The sequence below is a fragment of the Mustela putorius genome, unplaced genomic scaffold (assembly GCF_011764305.1).
Source record: "Mustela putorius furo isolate JIRA1106 unplaced genomic scaffold, ASM1176430v1.1 tig00001069_pilon_pilon_pilon, whole genome shotgun sequence".
In the NCBI taxonomy this organism is placed as follows: Eukaryota; Metazoa; Chordata; class Mammalia; order Carnivora; family Mustelidae; genus Mustela; species Mustela putorius.
In genome coordinates this window covers 522,879-545,405 of record NW_025421558.1, presented here as the reverse complement: position 1 = coordinate 545,405, position 22,527 = coordinate 522,879, and the positions used below count along the sequence as shown (strand labels likewise).

At 35.4% G+C, this 22,527-nt stretch overlaps 1 protein-coding gene across 2 annotated transcripts in view; it reads left to right on the top strand.

Moving 5' to 3' along the window:
- CEP57 (centrosomal protein 57) overlaps window positions 1–22,527 on the top strand; it is a 41,175-nt gene that overhangs the window by 4,392 nt on the left and 14,256 nt on the right. Inside the window, exons 2-6 of one of the 2 annotated variants that reach the window (XM_004754532.3) lie at window positions 10,032–10,188; window positions 18,969–19,148; window positions 19,533–19,654; window positions 20,766–20,882; window positions 21,494–21,571. In XM_004754532.3, coding sequence (XP_004754589.1) covers window positions 10,032–10,188; window positions 18,969–19,148; window positions 19,533–19,654; window positions 20,766–20,882; window positions 21,494–21,571 — 654 coding nt within the window. Of the gene's footprint in view, window positions 1–10,031; window positions 10,189–17,844; window positions 17,912–18,968; window positions 19,149–19,532; window positions 19,655–20,765; window positions 20,883–21,493; window positions 21,572–22,527 lie in introns of those variants that run through there. The other variant, XM_045087164.1, reaches the window with a different exon arrangement.

Genomic DNA, 22,527 nt, shown 5'->3' with positions numbered 1-22,527 from the left:
TTTGATGGGAGTTCCTGATGTTCATGGATAAAATTTATTAGTCTTTCATTTTTATGTTTAGTGCTTTTTGGTTAAGAAATTCTTGAAGCAGGGCGCCTGGGTGGCTCAGTGGGTTAAGCCTCTGCCTTCGGCTCAGGTCATGATTTCAGGGTCCTGGGATCGAGTCCCGCCTTGGGCTCTCTGCTCTACCCAGAGCCTGCTTCCTCTTTCTCTCTCTCTCTTCCCGCTCTCTGCCTGCCTGTCTGCCTACTTGTGATCTCTGTCAAATAAATAAATAAAATCTAAAAAAAAAAAAAAAAGGAAATTCTTGAAGCAAAGGACATTAATGACATTCTTTTGTGTTTTTCTATACAGGTTTTAAAGTTGGGGCCTTTTAAGTCCTTAATATGCTTGAAATTAATTTGTGTGCTGTGAGGTAGGGATCTAGTTTAACCTTTCTGCTTAAGATGTACAATTTCTCAGGGCACCTGAGTGGCTCAGTGGGTTAAAGCCTCTGTTTTCAGCTCAGGTCATGATGGCAGGGTCCTGGGATGGAGCCCCGCATTGGGCTCTGGAACCTGCTTCCCTCCCCCGCTCCCCCACCCCACCTCTCTGCCTACTTGTGATCTCTGTCTGTCAAATAAATGAATAAAATCTTAAAAAAAAAATACAGGGGCGCCTGGGGGGCTCAGTGGGTTAAAGCCTCTGCCTTGGGCTCCGGTCATGATCCCAGGGTGCTGGGATTGAGCCCCGCATCAGGCTCTCTGCTCAGCAGGGAGCCTGCTTCCCTTCCTCTCTCTCTGCCTGTCTCTCTGCCTACTTGCGATCTCTGTCTGTCAAATAAATAAATAAAATCTTAAAAAAAAAATACACAACTTCTTCAATATTGCTTATTAGGTATATCTTTCCCGAATGGTTTGCATTTGTAGCTATCAGTATATTTCCATATATGTATGTTTGTTTTACTGGGCTCTTTGTTCCGTGATTGTATTGTCTATCCCTATATACTCACTGTATTAATGATTCTCCTTTATATATTTCTGAGAGAGTACCTGCCTATCTTCCTTGTTCCTTCAAGAGAAATGTTAGCTATTCTTGGTCCTCCACTGTTCTTTAATAGAAATTATAAATTATATATTATAAATTATATCTGCTGTTGGAATTTCAATTGAAACTGCATTGAATTTCTAGTTTAATTTGGGAGTAACCAATGTCTTTAAGAAAGTATTCTGCCTGTGTCTTGTTATTCCAGTTTTTTTGAACATTAACATTTTTCCATAAAATTTATAATTTCAGGTCTTGTACATCATTTAATTTATTTCTAGCTCATTTTTTATATATTTTCATAAGTTGCATTTTCTAACTGATATATAGAACTGTTATGTACATTTTTCATATTAATTTTCTTAATCTTTCCTAAACTCTAATTCTAATAATTGAGAATTTTTTGGTATTTTCTATTTAGATGATCTTAACCTGTGAAATTTTGATTCTTTGTTTTCAGTCTTAACGTTTATTATCCTTTTCTTATCTTAATATGCAGGCTATGAAATGCAGCACAACATTTACTAGTTGCTTTGTAAATATCTTTGACTTGCTCCTGAATTTAAAAGGAATGTTTTAAATTTTGTACCATTAAATATGTTGTCATGTTTTTTTGTAAACTTGCTTACTACGGTAAGAAAATAGTTCTTTAATAATGGCTGGGTATTGAATTTTATTGATTACTTTACATATGATCATACGGATTTTCACATTAAAGTAAAATGGATATTCTAATGTTCAGTCATTCATAAACATTCCTAGAATGACCCCATTTTGATCATACTGTATTTTTTTTCTGTTGAGTATGATTTGCTAAATTGTATTTAAGTTTTTATGTGCCTGATTTCTTCCAGCTCATTTCTTCCTGCACATTCCATTTGAAAAGAAGGCAAATAATATAAATTTCTTATCATCTTTCATACTTAATGCAGTGCCATACACAGAGATATTCCATAAATACTTGAATCATAAGTGTTCTTAAGTAGGAGCTAAAGTTACCAGGGAAGAAATTGGTCAGATTAAACATTTTGCCTTTAATCCTGAAAGTTCCTTTTAGAATCCTGTCATTTTAGTTGGAAAAATATTTATTGAATGCTTTGGGTCTTGGAAAAGCATACTGATTAGGAGTAAGACTCCGGCTCCTTAGTAGCTGTGTGTGGTTTAACTTTTCTTAACCTGCTTTTTTCACCTGCAGTGGGGACAATAATATTTGCTACCTTCAGGGTTTCTTGTAATAACTACAGGAGAATATGAATGTGCTTGGAAAAAATATAGAATATAGAAATTCTGTAGAATCTGGAAATCGAAGATTCTATGTTCAGGGTCCTTAAAAATACATTTTTCTGAACTCTAAGTGAAGATACTTTCTTGTCAGGATTGTTATGAGGATCATCTAAGATAACGGAAACGTGAATTTTAAAGTACCATGCAAGTTTGAGGTGTGTGTTGTTTTTATTTTGCGTATGTACATATATATAACATATATATGGGGAGAGCCTAATTCAACTTGAAAGATCCTTTGCCTTTCAGTAGTTCTCAGGTATCCATGATCGAATGGCATGTGGCACTGAAAGCAAGAAGAATTCACTTGAAATCTTCTATCATCTCAGATCAATCTGCTATCTTTAGAAAGTTCTATTGGCAGGGTTAGTTCTTGGTAGGCAGCTGTGGACTTAAATGGAAACAATTTCATATACTAACATAAAACTTTAATAAATGATGAGTACTTCACTCTGCCTAAACCGTTTGTACAAACAATGTGGCTTATGCTGAACACCTGCTTTCTTTCTGGGAGTCAGGAATGTAACAGCCCCCAGTGAAAACTTTGGCCACTGAGTCTAAGGAGCCTTGGTGAAAAAACACTTCACAAAAATTGTCACTGTTAGCTGCTGGAGGAATTAAGCACATCATTTAAGCAGCTAGAGAGGAATTTTGAAAGCTTGTGCCTGGTATCTTACAGACTTCACCCCGATGGGTCTTTTGCTTTTGCTGATTTTGCTTATGAATCCTTTTGCTATATTAAATCCTAGTGATGAGTGTAACTATTTGCTGAGTCCTTTCAGTCCATCTAGCAAATCCCCAAACCGTGGGCTGGTCCTGGGGACTGCTGACAATCATGGAACATTCCCAAAATTCAGGTTCCCAGATACCAGCCAAGAACCACCTCATAAGCAGACATCTTTAAGTACAGTAGTCTCATGTCTGCTATGTTAATCCTTTCTGCACAGTCTTTCTATGATATTTGTGCTCTCTGTTTGGCATAAAGGAAATTATATTTTGTAATTTATATTTTATAAATATATATAATTTTATAATTTATATGCTTGAGTAAAATAGTTCAGTTTTATGGACAGTGAAGTTTTCCTGTTTTACAGAGGAATTATATAATGAATTCACTCAACAAATTTATTAAATACCTTTATCAGGTGTTTTTATTGGAACTTAAACTTTATTCCCACTTAAACAGTGGGAATGACTATGTTTTTCCAGCATCAGTTCTCCTGTGTTAGCTGGGTGTCCTACAGTCAATTCAGTTCTGCTGCTAAGTAGCTGGATAAAGTTCAGGCCCCATAGGTTAAGGGACTAGCCCCCACATGACTGCCCCTACTTCAGTCCCAGGTGTGCTGAAGGTAGGTTTTTGCACTTCTGCCCAGTCAACTACAAATGAAGGAGTTCCCATGACCCCTGTTCCTCACATTTATTAATTTGCTAAAATGACTCATAGAACTCAGGAAAGTGAGTTATGATTATAGTTGTTTTTTTGTTTTGTTTTGTTTTTATAGAGGATACAACTCAGAAACAGCCAAATGGAAGAGACACATAGGGCAAGATATAAAGGGGCTTCCATGACCACTCTGGATGCTCCTGAGACCTCATTGTTCAGGAGTTTTATTAGTATATAAATCATGTACTTAAAATTTAGTCAGTCATTGGCCATTATTAATTGAACTCAATCTCCAGCCCCTCCCTTCTGAGGTCAGGGTGTGGGGCTGAAATTTCTAATGCTAGTCACTTGGTTGGGTTTCTGGCTACTAGTTCTCATCCCGAAGCTGTCTAGAGGGTCCCACTCTTGGTATAACAAAGACAGCCACCACTTAAGAAATTCCCGGAGTTTTTGAATCTCTGTGTTAGGAACCAAAGACAAAAACTTTTTTTTTTTTAAAATTCCACAGGGCATAGAGATACTAAATATATCAAGTAGGGATAAGCATTTTTAAAAAAGAATAAAGGCAACAGAGTGACAGAATGGTGCTACTTTAGGTACTATTGTCAGGGAAAGCCTTATTGACAAGACTTTTGAGCAGATGACTGAGTGGCATGAGAAAGGGAGCTTTCCAGGCAGGTAAACTTAGAAAAAAAAAAAAGTGTACTGTGCATTTTAGAAATCCAAAAGTAGGTCAGTATAGCTGGGAAATAATGAGGGGACAGAGGATTGTGGAGAAAGAGTGGGAGGGAATGAAGTCAGAGTTAGCCTGAGGTCAGATACCTGCGTGGGGCCATAAAAAGCATGGTAAGGAGGCATCTGGGTGGCTCAGTCAGTTGAGCTTCTGACTCTTGATTTCACCTCAGGTCATGATCTCAGGTAGTGAGATTGGAGCCCCATGTCAGGCTGTGCACAGTGTCTGCTGGAGGTTCTCCCTCTGCCCCTTCCCCTGTTCGTGTGCCTGCACGTGCACTCTTAACACGCATTCACTCACTCAAATAAGTAAACCATGGTGAGAATTTTGGATTTTATTCTGTGATGGAAATCTATTGGAGGGTTTTAGCTAGGGGTATTACTCTAATATTCTTGTTTTTTAAAAACAAAGCATAATGACTACTACTTGGAGACAGGCTAAGGGGATATGGACAGGAGTGATTAGGAGGCTATTAATGCAATCCAGACAACAGATCACAGTGGTGTAAACCAGGGCATTAGTAGTGGAATTAGTGAGAAATTGTAGAGTTTCTGGACATATTTTGAAGACAGAGACCCAACAAGATATAATGAAAAATTGGATGTGGGATGTATGAGAAATGACTTCGTCCAGGGGTTTTGACCTGAACAGCTAGCTGGGTGCAAAGTGGTGCCAATTGTTGTGGTATGCTGGGAGAGGAACAGGTTTGGGGAGTTAATTCAAGAATTTGTTGTAGGCATGTAAAATTTGAGGTGCCCATCCAAGTGGAAATAATGAGTAGTAAGGTTAATGTGAATATAAAATTTGAGAGCGAGAGAGCTCTGGATTCCATATTTAAACTTGAAAGTCTCAGCAAGTAAAGGCTTTTCAAAGCCCTACAGGTTGATGAGATCAAAGGAATTCATGTAGAAGAAAACCAGAAGTAGAAGGACTAAGCTTTGGAGCACTTCAGCATTTAGAAAGAGAAAGAAGAGAGCCAAGGAGATTCTTAGGAAGAGGCCTGTGTTGATAGGAAAACCAGAGTGTGGTCCATCTTCTAAGGAAAGTGTTGGGATGAAGTGACATGTATCACATGCTTCTGGGAGGTCTTCAAAGTCAGCAATGTAAAAGTCCCTGGTGAGCTTGCTGAGCTGTTTCTGTGAACTGGTGAAGACTCAAGTCTGATTAGAGAGGGTAAGAGGTGGGGTGATTAAGAGATTGCAGCAATTACAAACAATTACTTTAAGGGCCTTTGTTGTAAGCTCAGAGAAATGAGGCAGGAGCTGGAGGAGAGTCCTAAAGTTCAGGAAAGCTTTTGTTTATTTTGTCCTTAATGACAATGTGAGAGATCTTGTAGAGAGAAATAGCATCAGGAGGGGAGGGGTTTTATAGGAACCAAGGCTTTGAACAGGTAGGAGGAGATAGGTTGGTTAAACAAACCCCATTCCTTGTTTCAGCGTAGGGAAGGTGAAATGTATGAACGGGTGTAGATAAGCTGGTGGTTCTCTTTTGAGAACTAGATACTTGTTCAGTTAACCACCTCTGATTCTGTAGGGGATGAGATTGGCTTGGGAGTGGGGTAGGCAAGTCTACTCTTTTGAACCTCCTTTTCCTCTTTTATAAGACAAGGAGGGTATACTAGATTGTTTCTGTGGTTCTTCTCTTACCTGAAGTTTCCAACTTATCCCCAATTGTTTTTCTCGCTTAGAAAGACGTGTCTATTAACACATACTGTTTTTTTCTTGCTATATTATTCTTCTTGGGTGTTTACCTACCACTTTTCCATCTTAAACATTTTTAAGTATATGGTTCAGTAATGTTAAGTATAATAATACTGTGGTGAAACATCTTTAGACTTTTCATCTTACAGAACTCTCTGTCCATTTAACAGCGCTACTTTGCAATCTCCCCAGTCCTGGTAACCAACATTCTACTTTCAGTTTCTATGAGTTTGACTACTTTAGGACACATTATAATAAAGTAGAATTGTAAAGTATTTCTTTTTTTGACTAGCTTATTTCACCGAGCATAATTCCTCTCAGGTTTATCCATTATGTCACATGTAATGCGATTTCTCTCCTTAAGGCTGAATAATGCTATATGTATATACAATATTTTATTCCCTACTGTTTTTATTATATACATTTGCGTGCATATGTTAAGAGTTGCCAGTTTTGTATTTCTTGGTTTAATTTTATTTCAAAATAGTTCTTGTAAATAATTTTACAGGCCATTTTATTTTCTGTTTTGCTTTTGAGTTATGTATTCTTCCTGTGATTTAAACTGCTGGTAGCAAATGAAGACACTGAATCAACACATTTGAAATAACAATGACATTCATTGCTTAAACTCAAAAATTCAAAATGAGATGGCTGACTTGGAAAATGGACTCATTTAGAAAAGCTTTTTTTTTTTTTTTTTAAATAGTATGCTTAGATTTTAACATAAAGTTTCATCATTTGTCTGCTGACTCAACCTAAGCAATATTTTGGTGATATATATGTGACAAATTTTGTTGAAAGATAAATCTCTCCCCTTGCCCAGTTTTATTGAGAAATAATTGACATATATCACCATCCAGATTTAAGGCATACAGCATGATGGTTTGATTTACATATATTGTGAATCAGTTACCAAAATTGGTTTAGCTAACATTCATCTTCTCATATGAATACAAAGAAAAGAACTTTTTTCCTTATGATGAAAACTTGTAGGATATCCTGCCTTCACAACCCCTCTATATCATATAGTAGTGTTGGCTGTAGTTGTCATGTTGTACATTGCATCCTTACTATTTATTTTATAACTGGAAGTTTGTATCTTTTGACCACCTTCCTCCAGCTCCCCTTTTCCCCCATTTTTTAACTCTGTAACCACCAGTGTGATTTTTTTCCATAGAGTATGGTTTTTTGTTTTAGATTCCACATATGATTGAGTTCATACGGTGACTTCATTTAATATAATGCCTTCAGGGTCCAGCTGTGCTTTTGTAAATGGTGGGATTTTCTGTGTGTGTGTGTGTGTGTGTGTGTGTTTTAATGGCTGAATAATTCTCCATTGTATATGTCACAACTTCTTTACCCATTCCTCCATCAACAGACACACATTGCTTCCATGTCTTGGCTCTTATAAGTAATGCTGCTATGATCTGAACATGGAGATGCTAATAACTCTTCAAGTTAGTGTTCATTTCTTTTGGATATATACCCATTGCTGGATTATGTCGTAGTTCTATTAGTAATTTTTTGAGGATCCTCCATACTGTTTTCTGTAGTGGCTCTATCAGTTTACAGTTCCACAAACAGTGCACAAAAGGTTCCTTTTTCTCTGTATCTATGACAGCTTTTGTAATCTTTTGTCTTTATGATGGTGGTCAGTCTCAACAGGTGTGAGATCTCTCATTGTGGTTTTAAAGCAATTTTTTAAAAATTTACCTATTTAACAGAGAGAGAGAGTGCCTACAAGCAGGGGGAATGATGGGTAGAGGGAGAGGGAAAAGCAGGCTCCCCACTGAGCAGAGAGCCCAATGTGGGGCAGGATCCCAGGATTCTGAGATCATGACCTGAGCCAGAAAGCAGGCATTTAACCAGCTGAGCCACCCAGGCGCCCCTTTCATTGTGGTTTTAATTTGCATTTTCCTAATGACTAATGAATGTTGAGCATCTTTTCATTGTACCTGTTGGCTTTAGAAAAATGTTTCAGAAAGGATAAATTTTGAACTGGTAGTTTTTATAAGAGCTAGCAAGCAGTGAATTTAATGAAGATGGTTTCTTTTTTTTTTTTTTTTTTTCTTTTTTTGATTTGGGTTTTTCGAAGGTAAATTATTTATGCATAGTCCTGTTAGTATCTGTACAGTATTCAGTAATTCTAATAAAAATTGTTTTCAAAATCTTAGGTAAATTTGCAGGCATTTTATGTTCATACATATATATTGATAAGGAATACTTCCTGTCCAGTTACTTTGAATGGTAGCTGTTAAATGATAGGATTCTAGTAGGTTGTATGAAAATCTAAGGTTCTCTGGGAAGAATCATATTTGAAATTAAGCTAAGTGATAATTCATGGTGCTTTGTAAGAGCTTTGGCAGTATAATATATTTTAAGAATTGAAAATTCACCCTGTTTTCTGGCCACCTCCAAAAACCTGATGTCAGTTTGCCAAAAATTTGATAAATGTCAGCTCAGTCCTGTTGCATGTGAACACACTTTTTGCTATTGATTTAACATCAGTTTACTTGAGTACCACGTTCAGACTTACCTCTATCTTTTCCAAGTCTTTACTCTCTTCTTTAGTTTTCATAGCCATAATTTAGTTTTGTATTTGCTTTCTTAAATCAATTGGAAAATTATATGGTTTTACATGGGAACAGTCTTTGATTTTTAATAAGATTTAGATACTGTGTGGTTTTCTTGATTGCCTTCGTTTATTCCAGGAGGTTGTTTACCATTATTGTTCTTTATGTACAGTAAAGTACAGTACACTATTATACTGTCCCTTTCTGCTTTTCTGGACATAGATTGTTCTGTGCTGTCTAGTTTAGTTCTCCAAAGGTAAGAGTTGAGAACTGATTTTGCTGTGGTTATTTGAAAGAAAGATAAATGAGAATTCTGAGTAGCAAGTATAATTGTATCTTCCACCTTAGCTTTCAGTTTCTCCATTACTTTCCCCGCTTTAGGTCTCTCTACCAATAGGAAATCATCTACAATTAACAATATACCACAGTTAGCATCCCCTGAAACTGAAATCATGTGGAACATAATCCCTAATTGAACCAAATCTCATTCATAATAGTGTTTTTTTGGAATTAAAATTTATATTTGGAGTGCGCCTGGGTGGCTCGGTTGGTTGGGACTGCCTTTGGCTCAGGTCATGATCCCGGAGTTCCAGGATCTAGTTCCACATCAGGCTCCCAGCTCCATGGGGAGTCTGCTTTTCCCTCTGACCTTTTCCCCCCTCATGCTCTCTCTCAACTAAATAAAGCAAATCTTTAAAAAAAAAAAAAAACACACAATTATACTTGGGTACTTGGTATTTCTAATTGCTCTCCCCCACCTTTTTTTCCTAAATATAAATTTTTTGGAGCAAGAACTATGTCTGTCTGTCTGTATACCACAGAGTCTTGGACATTTAATAAATATTCAAGAATTACTTACTTGATTGGAGAGAGATTAATTCAGTCATTTTGTAGCAGTTTCAGATACTATAAAAAGACAGTATTTACTTTTCTGAATTTATATTTTACACTACATATTTTTAAGTAAACATATTACATTTATTATGAGTATCATATTCAAGTGTTTCTGTGCAGCATTTCTATTCAGGTTGTTGAACATTATTTCCTTTTACAGTGTCTGTTATATGGCTATATTTATGCACATAAGAAACACAGAAAAGTTTTATTATTTTAAAATAATGATTGAATTCTGTTGTGTATGGTCAGTGAGCTCTCTTTTTTCTGTTGTCACCATCAATGGAACATGAGCTGTACAGTTCTCAGGAACAAATTGTCTGTGTGTGTGTGTGTGTGTGTGTACACGTGCGTGCACACCTCTGTGTGTGTGTATGTGTGTATTTACATCCTTTTTGCAGTGTAAAATTTTGAAAGGTAATTTCTATATTTTTATTTTTCAGAACATCGTAGTCGAACCCTCAAGGTCTGATGGAAGTATGGTTCGCCATTCCTCATCTCCGTATGTAGTATATCCACCTGATAAGCCTTTCCTTAATAGTGATCTACGACGCTCCCCAAATAAGCCTACATTTGCCTATCCAGAAAGTAACAGCAGAGGTAATAGAGCCTGACAAAATAGATGTTTTTTATTGTTTGTTCATCCACTGCTTTAAAACTCTTATGTCTTCTAGGTATTTTAAAATTAGAGGAGTGGCACATGGGTGGCTCAGTCAGTTAAGCATCCAGATCCTGATTTATGCTCAGGTCATGATCTCCCGCCCCCCCCCCCCCACACACACGTGCTCACTTTCACTCAAAAAAAAAAAAAAAGAAGAGTACCTATTTTCCCTTTTCCTATTTTTAACCTCGTCAAAATACAGTGCTTTTCTTTTGTTCACTGATTGTTAAACAGTATTGTCCACTAAATCATCAAGGCTAAATACTTTGAGAAATCTAGGACTGTTCTGTCATATGCAATATGAGTCATGAACCAAAAAATCAGTATTTATGCCTCTGAAATATCCCAAAGATGTATTGGTTATATCTCTTCATTCTTATTGCTTTGGCTTAGACTTTCGTCATCTATTACATAGATAATTGTGATATACTCCTAAATAATTGCTTAACCTGTGGTTTCCCTCTCATCCCCATTTAAACAACATTCTGCATCATCTCTCCTACTTTAAACAAATTGTAGCAGGGGATTTTTTTGGTTTGGTTTTTTTTTTTTTAGTTTGGTTTTTTGGGGGTTTTTTTGTTTGTTTTGTTTTTTTTAATCTAGATTCTACCTACCTTACCAATTTCATCCCTGTCTTCTCTTCTGTTCTTCCTTACCCACATATCCTTTGCTCTGGCTACTTAGAACTATATCTTTTCCCAGAACTTGTCATCTGTATTAGCTTTCTTGCTGCTTTAACAGATTACCACAGCTCAGCAACTTTAACACAACTTTAAATCGCCATCACACAGTTTCTTTAGGGCAGAAATCTGGATGGGCTTAGCAGGGTCTTCTGTTTAGCATTCTATGAGGCTGAAATCAAGGTGTTGACTGGGCTCTGTTCCTTACTAGAGAGTTTAGGGAAGAATCTGTTCTCAGCTCATTCAACTGTTTGGCTGCATTCAGTTACCTGTGGTGATAGAGCTGAGGTTCCATTGTCTTGCTAACTTTTAGTTAGGGCCAGTCTTTCTTCCTAGAGGCTGTCTGCATTCCTTCCTTTGCCTTCTTTATTGCTCCATTCAAGGAGTCATGGGTCATGGGTCTTTCATGCTTCATATCTCTCTGTTAGGGTCCTTTCCCAAAGTCCTTTTTGCCATGTATCAGAGATTGAAGGATTAGGACATAGGTATTCTTGGGTGTCCATTCTGGCTGTCACACCAGCCATGTCAAGCTTTTAAGTCTTTCTCTTGCTGTGCCCTCTTACTGAAATCTTTCTGTTAGGGAATTATAGTCTTTAAAACCCACATTATGTATTAATTATTTTGAGAAATCTTCCTCTCTGCCAGCTTCCCCAACACATACCTCTTCCTGCTCTTCTCAGATACCTCTTCTAAATTCTGTTGGTCCTTTACCAACCATCCAGAGCCTTCATTTTTTTGTTATGGGAAAGCAGGTACTGGTTTCCTTATCTGGCTGTCCCATACTGAAAGTAGATATCATTGGATTGATACAAAAAATGCTATAAAAGCATAATGGATCATAGTGAATATCCTGAGGCATTGCTTAAACAGTTCACAACACCATGCTCTGAAGGGATAAGAGATCTGATTTACTATGTACACATTATTTTTTCTTTTGCTTACTTTCCTCTTCATCTCCTTTTTCCCTCTTCTCTCACATGTTCTTTAAAACCATTAGTGACACACAAGCAGAATGTAGCATTATCACTCACACAGGGCTAAACATTTGCTGACTTTCTCCTGTATGAATAAATCTGCCCCATTTCACTTTTCTTATTCTTTTCATTCTTTAGTAATTACTTTTCTCTGAACTTTTTTTTAAAGTTTCTTTCGATAGAGGTGAAGATCAGAACTAGATATAATATTGCAGTGGAAGGATTGATATCTGATTCCTAGACCTTGTATTTCTGCTAGAACTTTGTTGCATGATTATTTTTGTATGTGCTTATTTTTTAAATAATAATTACTAAATCTTAACAGTTTTTTTTAATTTTTTAATTTTTTATTTTTTATATAAACATATATTTTTATCCCCAGGGTTACAGGTCTGTGAATTGCCAGGTTTACACACTTCACAGCACTCACCAAAGCACACACCCTCCCCAGTGTCCATAACCCCACCCCCCTTCTCCCAAGCCCGCTCCCCCCACCAACCCTCAGTTTGTTTTGTGAGATTAAGAGTCACTTATGGTTTGTCTCCCTCCCAATCCCATCTTGTTTCTTAACAGATTTTTTATCCACTGTGGGCTTCAGTTATTTATTCTTTGCTTTTTTACCATATGTTGTTTGTATGTTACACAGCTTTTATTTTTCTAAATCGCCAAAATCTTTAGCTGCTGTGTTCAGATGAGTAGCATTCTATCACTTGTTTTGTTAGCCATTGAATTAACATTTTCTTTATTATCTTCATCTTTGAGACACTATATCCTGTAAGAGGTTTTTAGTTAGTAAGTTGAGCATTGAATAAAAATATTTGTGCAAAACACCAGACTTCTGTTTGAATGACTGAAGTCTTAATTTGAATAGATACTCTGTATGATAAACTTTTCTTCTTTACATGTAATAAATGCTATTTTTGTATGAATACATTACAATAAAGAAGACTAACTCTTCTTTAGTTCTAGTTTAATATACTTTCATTTGATAAATTACCATTTCACTTGGCTATCTAATAATCACATTGAAAATATAGCTTGATTAATGCCATTGAAAGATAATTAAATTATGTTTTTTTAAATTCTCATTTTCATATTCATTTTGAGTTTTTGAAAAGAGATGAGCAAGAAATTGGAAGTTATTACTGCCTTCAAAAAAAATGTATTGTCCTTGGAACCACTTTTTTTCCCTGCCCCTTGGAGCCCTTTAAAAAAAAAAGTAACTAATGTCAATCCAAAGAAGTCTAACCCATTATTTATGTTATTTAATACATTTCAAATCACAGTAGTGTGCAGAATGGCTTGGACATTTGAAGCAAGGTAACTATGAGGCAATTCTACTAGGCCAGTGCTTTCTAAACCTTTCACTTAGCCTAGTCCTTGTGGAAAATGAAATGGTAACACATGTACAGCACATGGAGATAAACTGATGGGGCTGTTATCTGGGTGTTTCCACTGTGCCAGGCCACTCATGGCCTCTATAAAAGCTAAGAGAGATGGATCTATTACAAATTTGTATCACACCTGTTGGAAGAAGCTCAGATTATTGTGACAAAAGAGAGAAATCAAGTTATAGCTAGTGTGCTAGGTAGGTATTGATTACAGTTTACTGCCCATCTGTTCTTCTAAGGCACTGGTTCTCCAATTTTTTAAATTCAGGGAACCCTAATTAACCCACTGCATATTTATATAATATGTTAATGAAGAATAACTGTTTTCCAGATTTAAAAAATATACTGCAGAGAGTGACATTGTTTTATTTTATACTTTGTAAGTCCCTTATTTCTAGATTAGTAGAAAACTGCTTGATTCTCATCTATTTTTGCATTCCATTTGTGTTAATTGTTTTGATTAAAGTATGTGAAAAAAACCTGGCCTGACATGTATATGTAGATGGAAAAGAAGTAATACTTTAATAGCCTTTCCAGCAATTTGTGGATATTTTTATTTGATATTACACCAAAACTTAGCAAGTGGTGTCTTAAAATTCAGTTGTGTTGTGGAATCTGAAAACATTATTGAATATTTCATATTCTGGGACCTGAGGAGCACCTACATGGTGGAAGATTAACTTAGAGGATTCACAAGTTTCAGAAGTGGTTGTACAGTAGAATCTAGAGAAACCAAAATTTAGGCTTCCAAATTTCTCCCTCATGAAGGTCACACAGAAAAACACTTCCTCCTCCAGCAATAAACTGCATGACATGTGTAGTGTTTCTGCTCAGGAAAGCCCACTTAAGTGTCAGACACTATGGCTTTTATTTGGGCTGGTCACACAAAACACTTTGTGCCTGCACAGTCATGATATTCACCATAAAACACTTTTGTTTATGCAATCAAAGCAGATTTATGCAGCAGGATTTAGTGCCTTAAGCATACAAAACCGTATTGATTAGTAACTGAAGGAACATTTCAAGAGCCTAGTTTCCAGAGAGTAGCCAAGGTTCAGGCCTGCTGTATAAACTTCTTTGGTAAGAATTAATCAATTTGTTTATTTATTTATGATTTTATTTATTCATTTGAGAGAGACACAGTGAGAGAGGGAACACAAAAATGATGGGTTCTAGCCAATTGCTCTAATAACTGGAACAGGATGGAAAGCCCAGAAATAAACTTATATGATCAGTTAACCTGTGACAAAAGAGGTGAGAACTACTGGGACTGTATCAAACTAAAAAGCTTTTACACAGCCAATGAAGACATCTCTGAGGGAACTCAGAGAGTGGGAGAGAGAGAAGCAGGCTTCCTGATGAGCAGGGAGCCAATGAGGGGCTCCATCCCAGCACCCTGGGATCATGACCCGAGCTGGAGGCAACCACTTAACTGACTAAGCCACTCAGGTGCCCCAGGGAATTTTTTTTTTTTTTTTTTTTGAAGTGTAGTTGACATACACTGTTACATTAGTTTCAGGTATACAGAATAGTGATTTGACAGCCCTATATATTATACTCTTCTCACCACAATAAATGTAGTTTACTGTCACCATTCAATATTATTGCGGTATTATTGGCTGTGTTGCCGATGTTGTACTTTTTATTCCTGTGACTTACAACTGGATTTTGTACCTCTTAATCCCCTTCACATATTCTGCCTATCTCCCACTCGCCTCCTTTCTGGCAACCACCAGTTCTCTGTGTTTATGAGTCTGTTTCTGTTTTGTTTATTAGGGTTTGTTTTTGTTTTTGTTTTGACTCCATATATAAGTGAAATCATGTGGTATTTGTCTTTCTCTGGCTTATGTATTTAGCATAAACCCCTCTAAGTTGACCCATCTCATCATGTATGGCAAGATTTCGTTCCTTTTTATGGCTAATACTCCATTATGTATATATGTGTGGCATATCTAATACTCCATTATATATATCACATCCTCTTTAATTTATCTGTGGATGTGCGCTTAGATTGGTTATTATAAATAATGCTGCAATAAACATAGGAGTGCATGTGTCTTTTCAAATTAGTGTTTTCTTTGGGTAATCAGTAGTGGAATTACTATTACTGAATCAGGTAGTATTTCCTTTTTTTTTTTTTTTTTTGAGGAACCTTCTTAATGTTCCACAGTGACTTCCCCAGTTTATACTTTTACCAACAGTGCATAAGCGATCCCTTTTCACATCCTTGAAAACACTTGTCATTTCTTGTCTTTTTGATACTAGCTGTTCTTACTAGTGTGAAGTCATAACTCATAGTGGTTTTGACTTGCATATCCTGGTGATTAGCGTGAACATCTGTTCATGTGTCTTTTGGCCATCTAGATATATCTTCTTTGGAAAAATGTCTATTCATGTCTTCTCCTTTTGATTGGATTACTTGTGGATTTTTTTTTGGTATTACGTTTTAGGAGTTCTTTGTCTATTTTGGACATTAACTCCTTATCAGCATCCATGATTTGTAAATATTCTGCCATTCAGTAGGTTGCCTTTTTGTTTTGTTGATGTCTTCATTGGCTGTGTAAAAGCTTTTTAGTTTGATACAGTCCCAGTAGTTCTCACCTCTTTTGTCACAGGTTAACTGATCATATAAGTTTATTTCTGGGCTTTCCATCCTGTTCCATTGATCTTTATGTTTATGTGCCCGTACCATACTATTTTGATTATGGTAGCTTTGCTGCAATCTTGGAATTGGATTGTGATACCTCCAGTTTTGTTTATGCTTCTTAAGATGGCTTTCACTATTTAGGGTCTTTTATGGTTCCATATAAATTTTAGAATCATTTGTTCTCATTCTGTGAGTAAAACCGGTTGGTATTTTGATAAGGATTACATTGAATCTGTAGATTGCTTTTGGTAAATAGGGACATTTTAACAGTTCTTCCAGTCCATGAGCATGGTTTATCTTCCCATTTTTTTATGTTGTTGAGAAACATTGAAATAATTTTGGTGACAAATAAGCCATTCCAGATGGCTAGAAAAAGAGAGCATATACCTCATACTGGGTCTTTTTGTTAATCTAGCACATTTGTGATACTGTAGTTGTTGACATGCAGAACAAAAATGATGGGTTCCAGCCAATTGCTCTAATAACTGTAAATGCAGAAATAAAGTACTGGCAAAGTCATATACTATTAGATGTAATCTAATGAAGGGATGCAAGAAATGTTTGGTATTACAAAGTCTGAGTCATTCAGAAGAGGTTTTTAAAAAGCCTGAATTAGGTACCTGGGTGGCTCGGTTGTTAAGCGGCTGCCTTCAACTCAGGTTATGATCCCAGGTCCTGGGCTCAGTGGGAAGCCTGCTTCTCCCTCTCCTGCTCCCCCCCTACTTGTGTTCATTCTCTCTCTGTGTCTCTCTCTGTCAAATAAGTAAATAAAATCTTTAAGAAAATTAAATAAAAATTAAAACCCTGAATTGATGGGGTGCCTGGGTGGCACAGTCATTTGGGTATCCTACTCTTGGTTTCAGCTTGGGTCCCGATCTCGTGGTGGGATCAAGCTCTACATCAGGCTCTGTGCTCAGAGCAGAGTCAGTTTGAGATTCTTTCTCCTTCTCCCTCTGTCCCTCCCCACCATGTTCTCTTTCTCTGAAATAAATGAATCTTGAAAAGAAAAACAAAACAAAACTGAATTGATATAAAGGCATATATTGATTTTCTCCTTTCCTATTAAATTTGTTATCTAATTACTCTAGGTTTTTTAGAAAATTGTTCCTTTAAATAATTCTAAATCTGGAATCTTTTCCTCTCCTCAGTCTTTTCCGTTATTTTTTAGGTTTCTACATTGTATGTATTTCATGTCTGTGTTCTTTCTAATTCCACTGAAGTCTCATTACATAATAGAAAGAATAAGCTGACTATATTATAAAATGTATCAGTCTCCTCTTTGGAGCCTATAACATTCTAGGCTCTAAAAATTTGGCAAATGAATGAATTACATTGATAAACAGAAAAGTAAGTGTGCCTTGTTTTGAGTAAGAAGCCTTGATTTTTACAAGATGACAGTTTTTCCTATGTATAATATGGTTTACATAATGTTTCATTGAGTCATTAAGTCATTGTTTAGTCATTAAGTCATTGTTTAGGCAAAATGTTTCTGAATATGTTAATTGTAAGAATAAATTTGGAATGTTCTAAGGATTTCTGTAATGTGGGAGACTGGCAGTATCAATGTTTATAAGGTTTTAATAGTTCAAATACTGGAATACTAATAACGAAATCAGAATAAAAGTCCTGAAACTGTGGTTTCCGGTATGTGTGTGTGAAACTATGTAGTGGGTACATGTGTGTGAGTAATAATTACATCTATATATATTGGTACCTGTGTGAATTTGGTATATGATACAGTTGCCATTTAAAGTTCTTCTTTCAGTGCAAAAATAACTTTTATTTCACTTAAAGAATTAAATGTAAACATATATGAAACTACACGTACAATAAAGGAAAATATGAAGTATATATATTCTTGAAGTTACAGAAGAATGTTCTACCTATATAAAGAACTTGATGTTAAAGTTGTTATAATATGAAAAATCAGAACATCTTTATGCCAAAACTGACAACATCTAAACTGGCAGGTATATTTTCTGGAATTAAGGACCAATAATAAAGTGATGGGGGGACTTTTTTTTAAGGAATTCAGAAGAAAATTGGCCATATATATATATATATGTAAATTTTTAATAGAACTCCAAAGTGAAATAACCAGAAGGAGCTTTTGTTCTTAAACAAAATAACAGAAATGTTGTAATTAATAGTGGTGTGTGTTGCCAAAGACACATACATCTGATGAAAGTATAAATTGATACAGCCTTTTATGAAGGTATTTTGTTTCAAAAACCTTTCAAATAAGGTTTTTTTGACCCAACCAGCAACTTAATTTTTCAATTTTTAGTTATTGACTATGAGGAAGTAATCTTTTAAGTAATCATCTGATTGTATGAGGGAATACTCACAGTTTCATTGTGCTAACATCAAAAAAGAAAACTTAGGCAAATTTTGATTTAAATTTGTTTTATTCATATCAAAAAAGATAGAAAGCAGTAACCAAAAGTGATCGTCATTACCTCTTCGTAGTAAGAGTATAAGTTGTTCTTTTTGTTTTCTTTTCCTGTGCCTTCTATAGAGATCATGTATTACTTTTATAATCAGAAACTTTTGGTGGGGGGACAGTTTAAAGAATGAATAGAATTTTTCCTATATAATGAAAAATTGAGATTTAAAAAAATAGTCCTTTTGTGCTTGAGTTCTGTAACTCTACAGTTTGAGTCTGCATGTGATCCTATTAATAAAACAGAAAGCAGATTGGTAGTTAATGTACTTTTGGACAGTTAATGAATTTTATATGATTAGCTAAATATTTTTACCATTTTATAAAATCTTCAAAATGTTTTAGCATGATTTGGTTTTTGAGTGTCTAGTGTATTTAAGAGACTCAGAGTATGTCTTTAAATGGATTTTTTTTAATGGATTTTTTTAAAAACAATTATGTCGCAGTAATAAGCATTTCATTTTTCCCAAAGAGTGTTTCTCCCCTGGGCCCACCCATGTTTTACTTTTTATTTAGATGAGTTTTTTTTTTTTTTAATTGAACCTTCTCCATATATTTATATTATGCATGTTTGGGTTTGGCAGCTATATTTTCTGCTCTGAAGAATCTTCAAGATAAGATTCGACGCTTAGAACTTGAAAGAATTCAGGCAGAAGAAAGTGTGAAAACCTTGTCTAGAGAAACAATTGAGTATAAGAAAGTATTGGATGAACAGATACAAGAAAGAGAGAATTCAAAGAATGAGGAGTCAAAGCACAATCAAGGTTTGTTTAATTATGAAGAAAATGAAACCTACAACTACACAAAATACAAAATGAAATACACAAAATGTCTTGTAAAATTATTCTAGAAGCAATTTCACATTAGTATTTTCTATTAGTCAGTGTCTTTGGGCACTCCAGAATTGCATTATACTCAGGTGCGTTTCAAAAAACACATGCTGATGGTCCTGCATTATATTTACTGATTGAATTCAAGACAGATTGGACTTGCATATAGAAAGAGAATGACTTAAGTCCTCTGAATAGGCTTCTAGAGCTACTGGATAGTGTTCGTTGTTTACATAGTAGAATTAATTCCCATTAAATAGCTTGTTAAAACTTCCCATGGGTGAGCTAATTTCTCCTTTTGTTATGTATTCTTTTTAGAACTGACATCTCAGTTGTTAGCTGCAGAAAATAAGTGCAATCTTCTAGAAAAACAGTTGGAATACATGCGCAATATGATAAAGCATGCAGAAATGGAAAGGACATCTGTCTTAGAAAAACAGGTATGGTGTATCACAGATTCATTTTCAAGAATGTTAGTTATGGGGAAAATCAGACTGACCTAAAGATCTTTTTTCACAGTAAAGACTAACAGTTCTGTTATGGTAGTCATTTCTCCTTTTATCCTAATCACCAATAGTAGTACAAGAAGTTCATCTTGAGAAACAGCTCGGGTAGGCTTTGGGGGGAAATGTGATTTGTTTCTTCAGCATAGCTATAAAGAGGTTTCTTTTTTCCATGACCCTCACACACCCTGTCATATCCTCTGCTTACAGCTTCGATAGTGTCTGGCTTGTGAACAGTATAACAGCCCAAGGCTGAAATTACTTGAATTGTTTATACATTGGGGAAAGGGGTAGTCAGTTGAATCTGCCACATGATTGGAAATAGAAACCATTATATACAGTAATATAGCAATTCTTTCATTTGGGGTATTCCAGTTCTTAGGTTAGAAAGAATCTATAAGAGAAGAGTAAAATGTTTTGATTAGTATATCTGTTAGGCATATATAATAAATGTCTTTGAATTAATAACCTTGTTTCATTAGTAAATTTCAAAAATAGCCCATTTCTTAAGATTAGTACTGGAAATAAAATATGATTTATGCCAATTTTTAACAATGTATTTTTTAAGGGCATTAACTGTCCACTAGCCTAGCCTAGTTTAATGGTTTACTCTGTGACGTCAGATGGTAGTCTTTTCAACACCTTGACACTAAACCTAAAAATATAATACTAGATATTTTGCATAGAATTCAGAGACAGTATAAATGATAGATACAAAAATAATTATTGCCCTAATTAAGAGATTAACTGTGTAAGTGAACCAGACTCATTGAAAGTATTAGTAGTCTATGTGTATCTAATAAATCCCTTCTACCCCAGAGTATAATGAAAGTCTCAGTATATGGAACCAAATGTAATAGTATATGGTGAGAACAGGATTCCACTTGTTTTCCCTCTGTGGTTTCATTTTAATATGTTCTCCTAGAATTTCTCTGTAGTATCTAAGTAGTTCTATGAAAGGCCAAACAAATAAAATATATAGTATATGCCCTGTGTCAGTTGCTTTTTGTTTTGTCAAATTATCGTGCTGTTTATTACTGTTCCCTAGGTTTCCCTCGAAAGAGAACGACAACATGATCAAACACATGTGCAGAGCCAACTTGAAAAGTTGGATCTTCTGGAGCAGGAGTATAACAAACTTACCACAATGCAGGCCCTGGCAGAAGTCAGTGAATGTTTCTTTCACTCATCAGTGCATAATAATGGTTCTTTTGTAAAACTGATCATTTTATAATACTGGATATTTATAGGAAGAAAAGTGACCTTGTAGCAAAGAAACAGGAATTTTTAAAGGCAAATATGTAAATTTGGAGAAAGTGTTCACATTTTATAATCTTGATGTGCATAAGGAAATAGTTCTTTTTGAAAATGTTGGAAGCGTAAATGTTTTTGATCATCCTTAAGGCTTGTGTTACTTGGTTTAAGCTGCTCTCTTTAGTTTTAATGGGTTCACTTGGGAAATATTTTTACCACTGAGATTAAGTTCCCAGTTTAGCTTCCATGTACCCTATATGCCTTCGTTCAGTGCTGTGTGCTTTGGCCATAGATTTTACCCATAATTCTGTTCAACTGCCTCACAGCTACTTCACAAATGACTAATAATGAATCACAAAGAGTGTCATGGTTACTGGCAACCACAGTCCCATTACTAGAGTGAACTAGCAAGCATAAATTTACTGTGCTAAAATTTTATAGCAGATTACTGTGTTGCTGTTTTAAATTTTACATAAAGACACTAAATCTTTCACTAACCACTTTTAATATTTTTATTACTAGAAAAAAATGCAAGAGTTAGAAGCAAAGCTCCGTGAAGAAGAACAAGAAAGGAAACGTATGCAAACTAAGGCAGCCCAGGTAAGTTGCAGTGTCAGCAGATAGGCTCCTCATATTTCATACTTTTCTTAATACAAAAGATTAAATGTGGACTTCTTAAATTATTTATATTTTGGAATAACCCAATATATTAATTGTCAGACATAGCTTGATATGGAAAATAAACCTATATTTTTACAGGGAGAGAATAAAAGTTGAGCAGTTTTTTAGAGTTATTTAAATTGTGATGTACCAATCAGCATTTTAAAAAAATAATAGACAGATATTATATATAATGTAATACCTAACTATGTAAAATTTCTCACATGGGACACTACTAGAAATGTTTGAAAGCCATCATGTAGTTTCCATCTTACACATTTTCCTTTTCTTTAGTGGCCTCAAAACACCAGGACAGAAATTGAGGTAATAGGCTGCCCCACTAGCTAGTTACCCATACTAATTCACAAAAGCTACCATAAAGGGAAAGTGAGCTCTGTTTGCTCCTAGTCTTTGATTTTATCCTGTGCATTGGTTACCAAATAGAATAGCTGGGGCAGTATGAATTCACAAAAACAACTGAGTTTGTGTAAACCAACCAGAACTTCCATTTCTTAAAGATACAGTAATACTTTTGTACCCTGTAAGTCTTAGAAATAAACACTTTGTTTGTAACTGAAGACTCTCTTACGAGCTTATTTGTTTAAATACCTCCCATATATTGCCCTCCCACTTCTAAAGTCTTTAAGTTTTATACATTTGTATGTACCTCTTCCCATCATATTAACACAAGAAGCAGGTCTTGATTCCAAAAACAGTTAGGAATGGAGGTTCTGCAGTTCAGGCTGTGGTCAGATGCCAGCTCAGTTCACATGTGGGCTTGCAAGACTGTAAACATTCTGTTCTCTTTGTCATCTTGTCTACTTCTTCATTACTTCCCAGAATTCATTGAATTAATATATCTCTATTAAACCTGATGTATTTTCTTTCTCCACTTC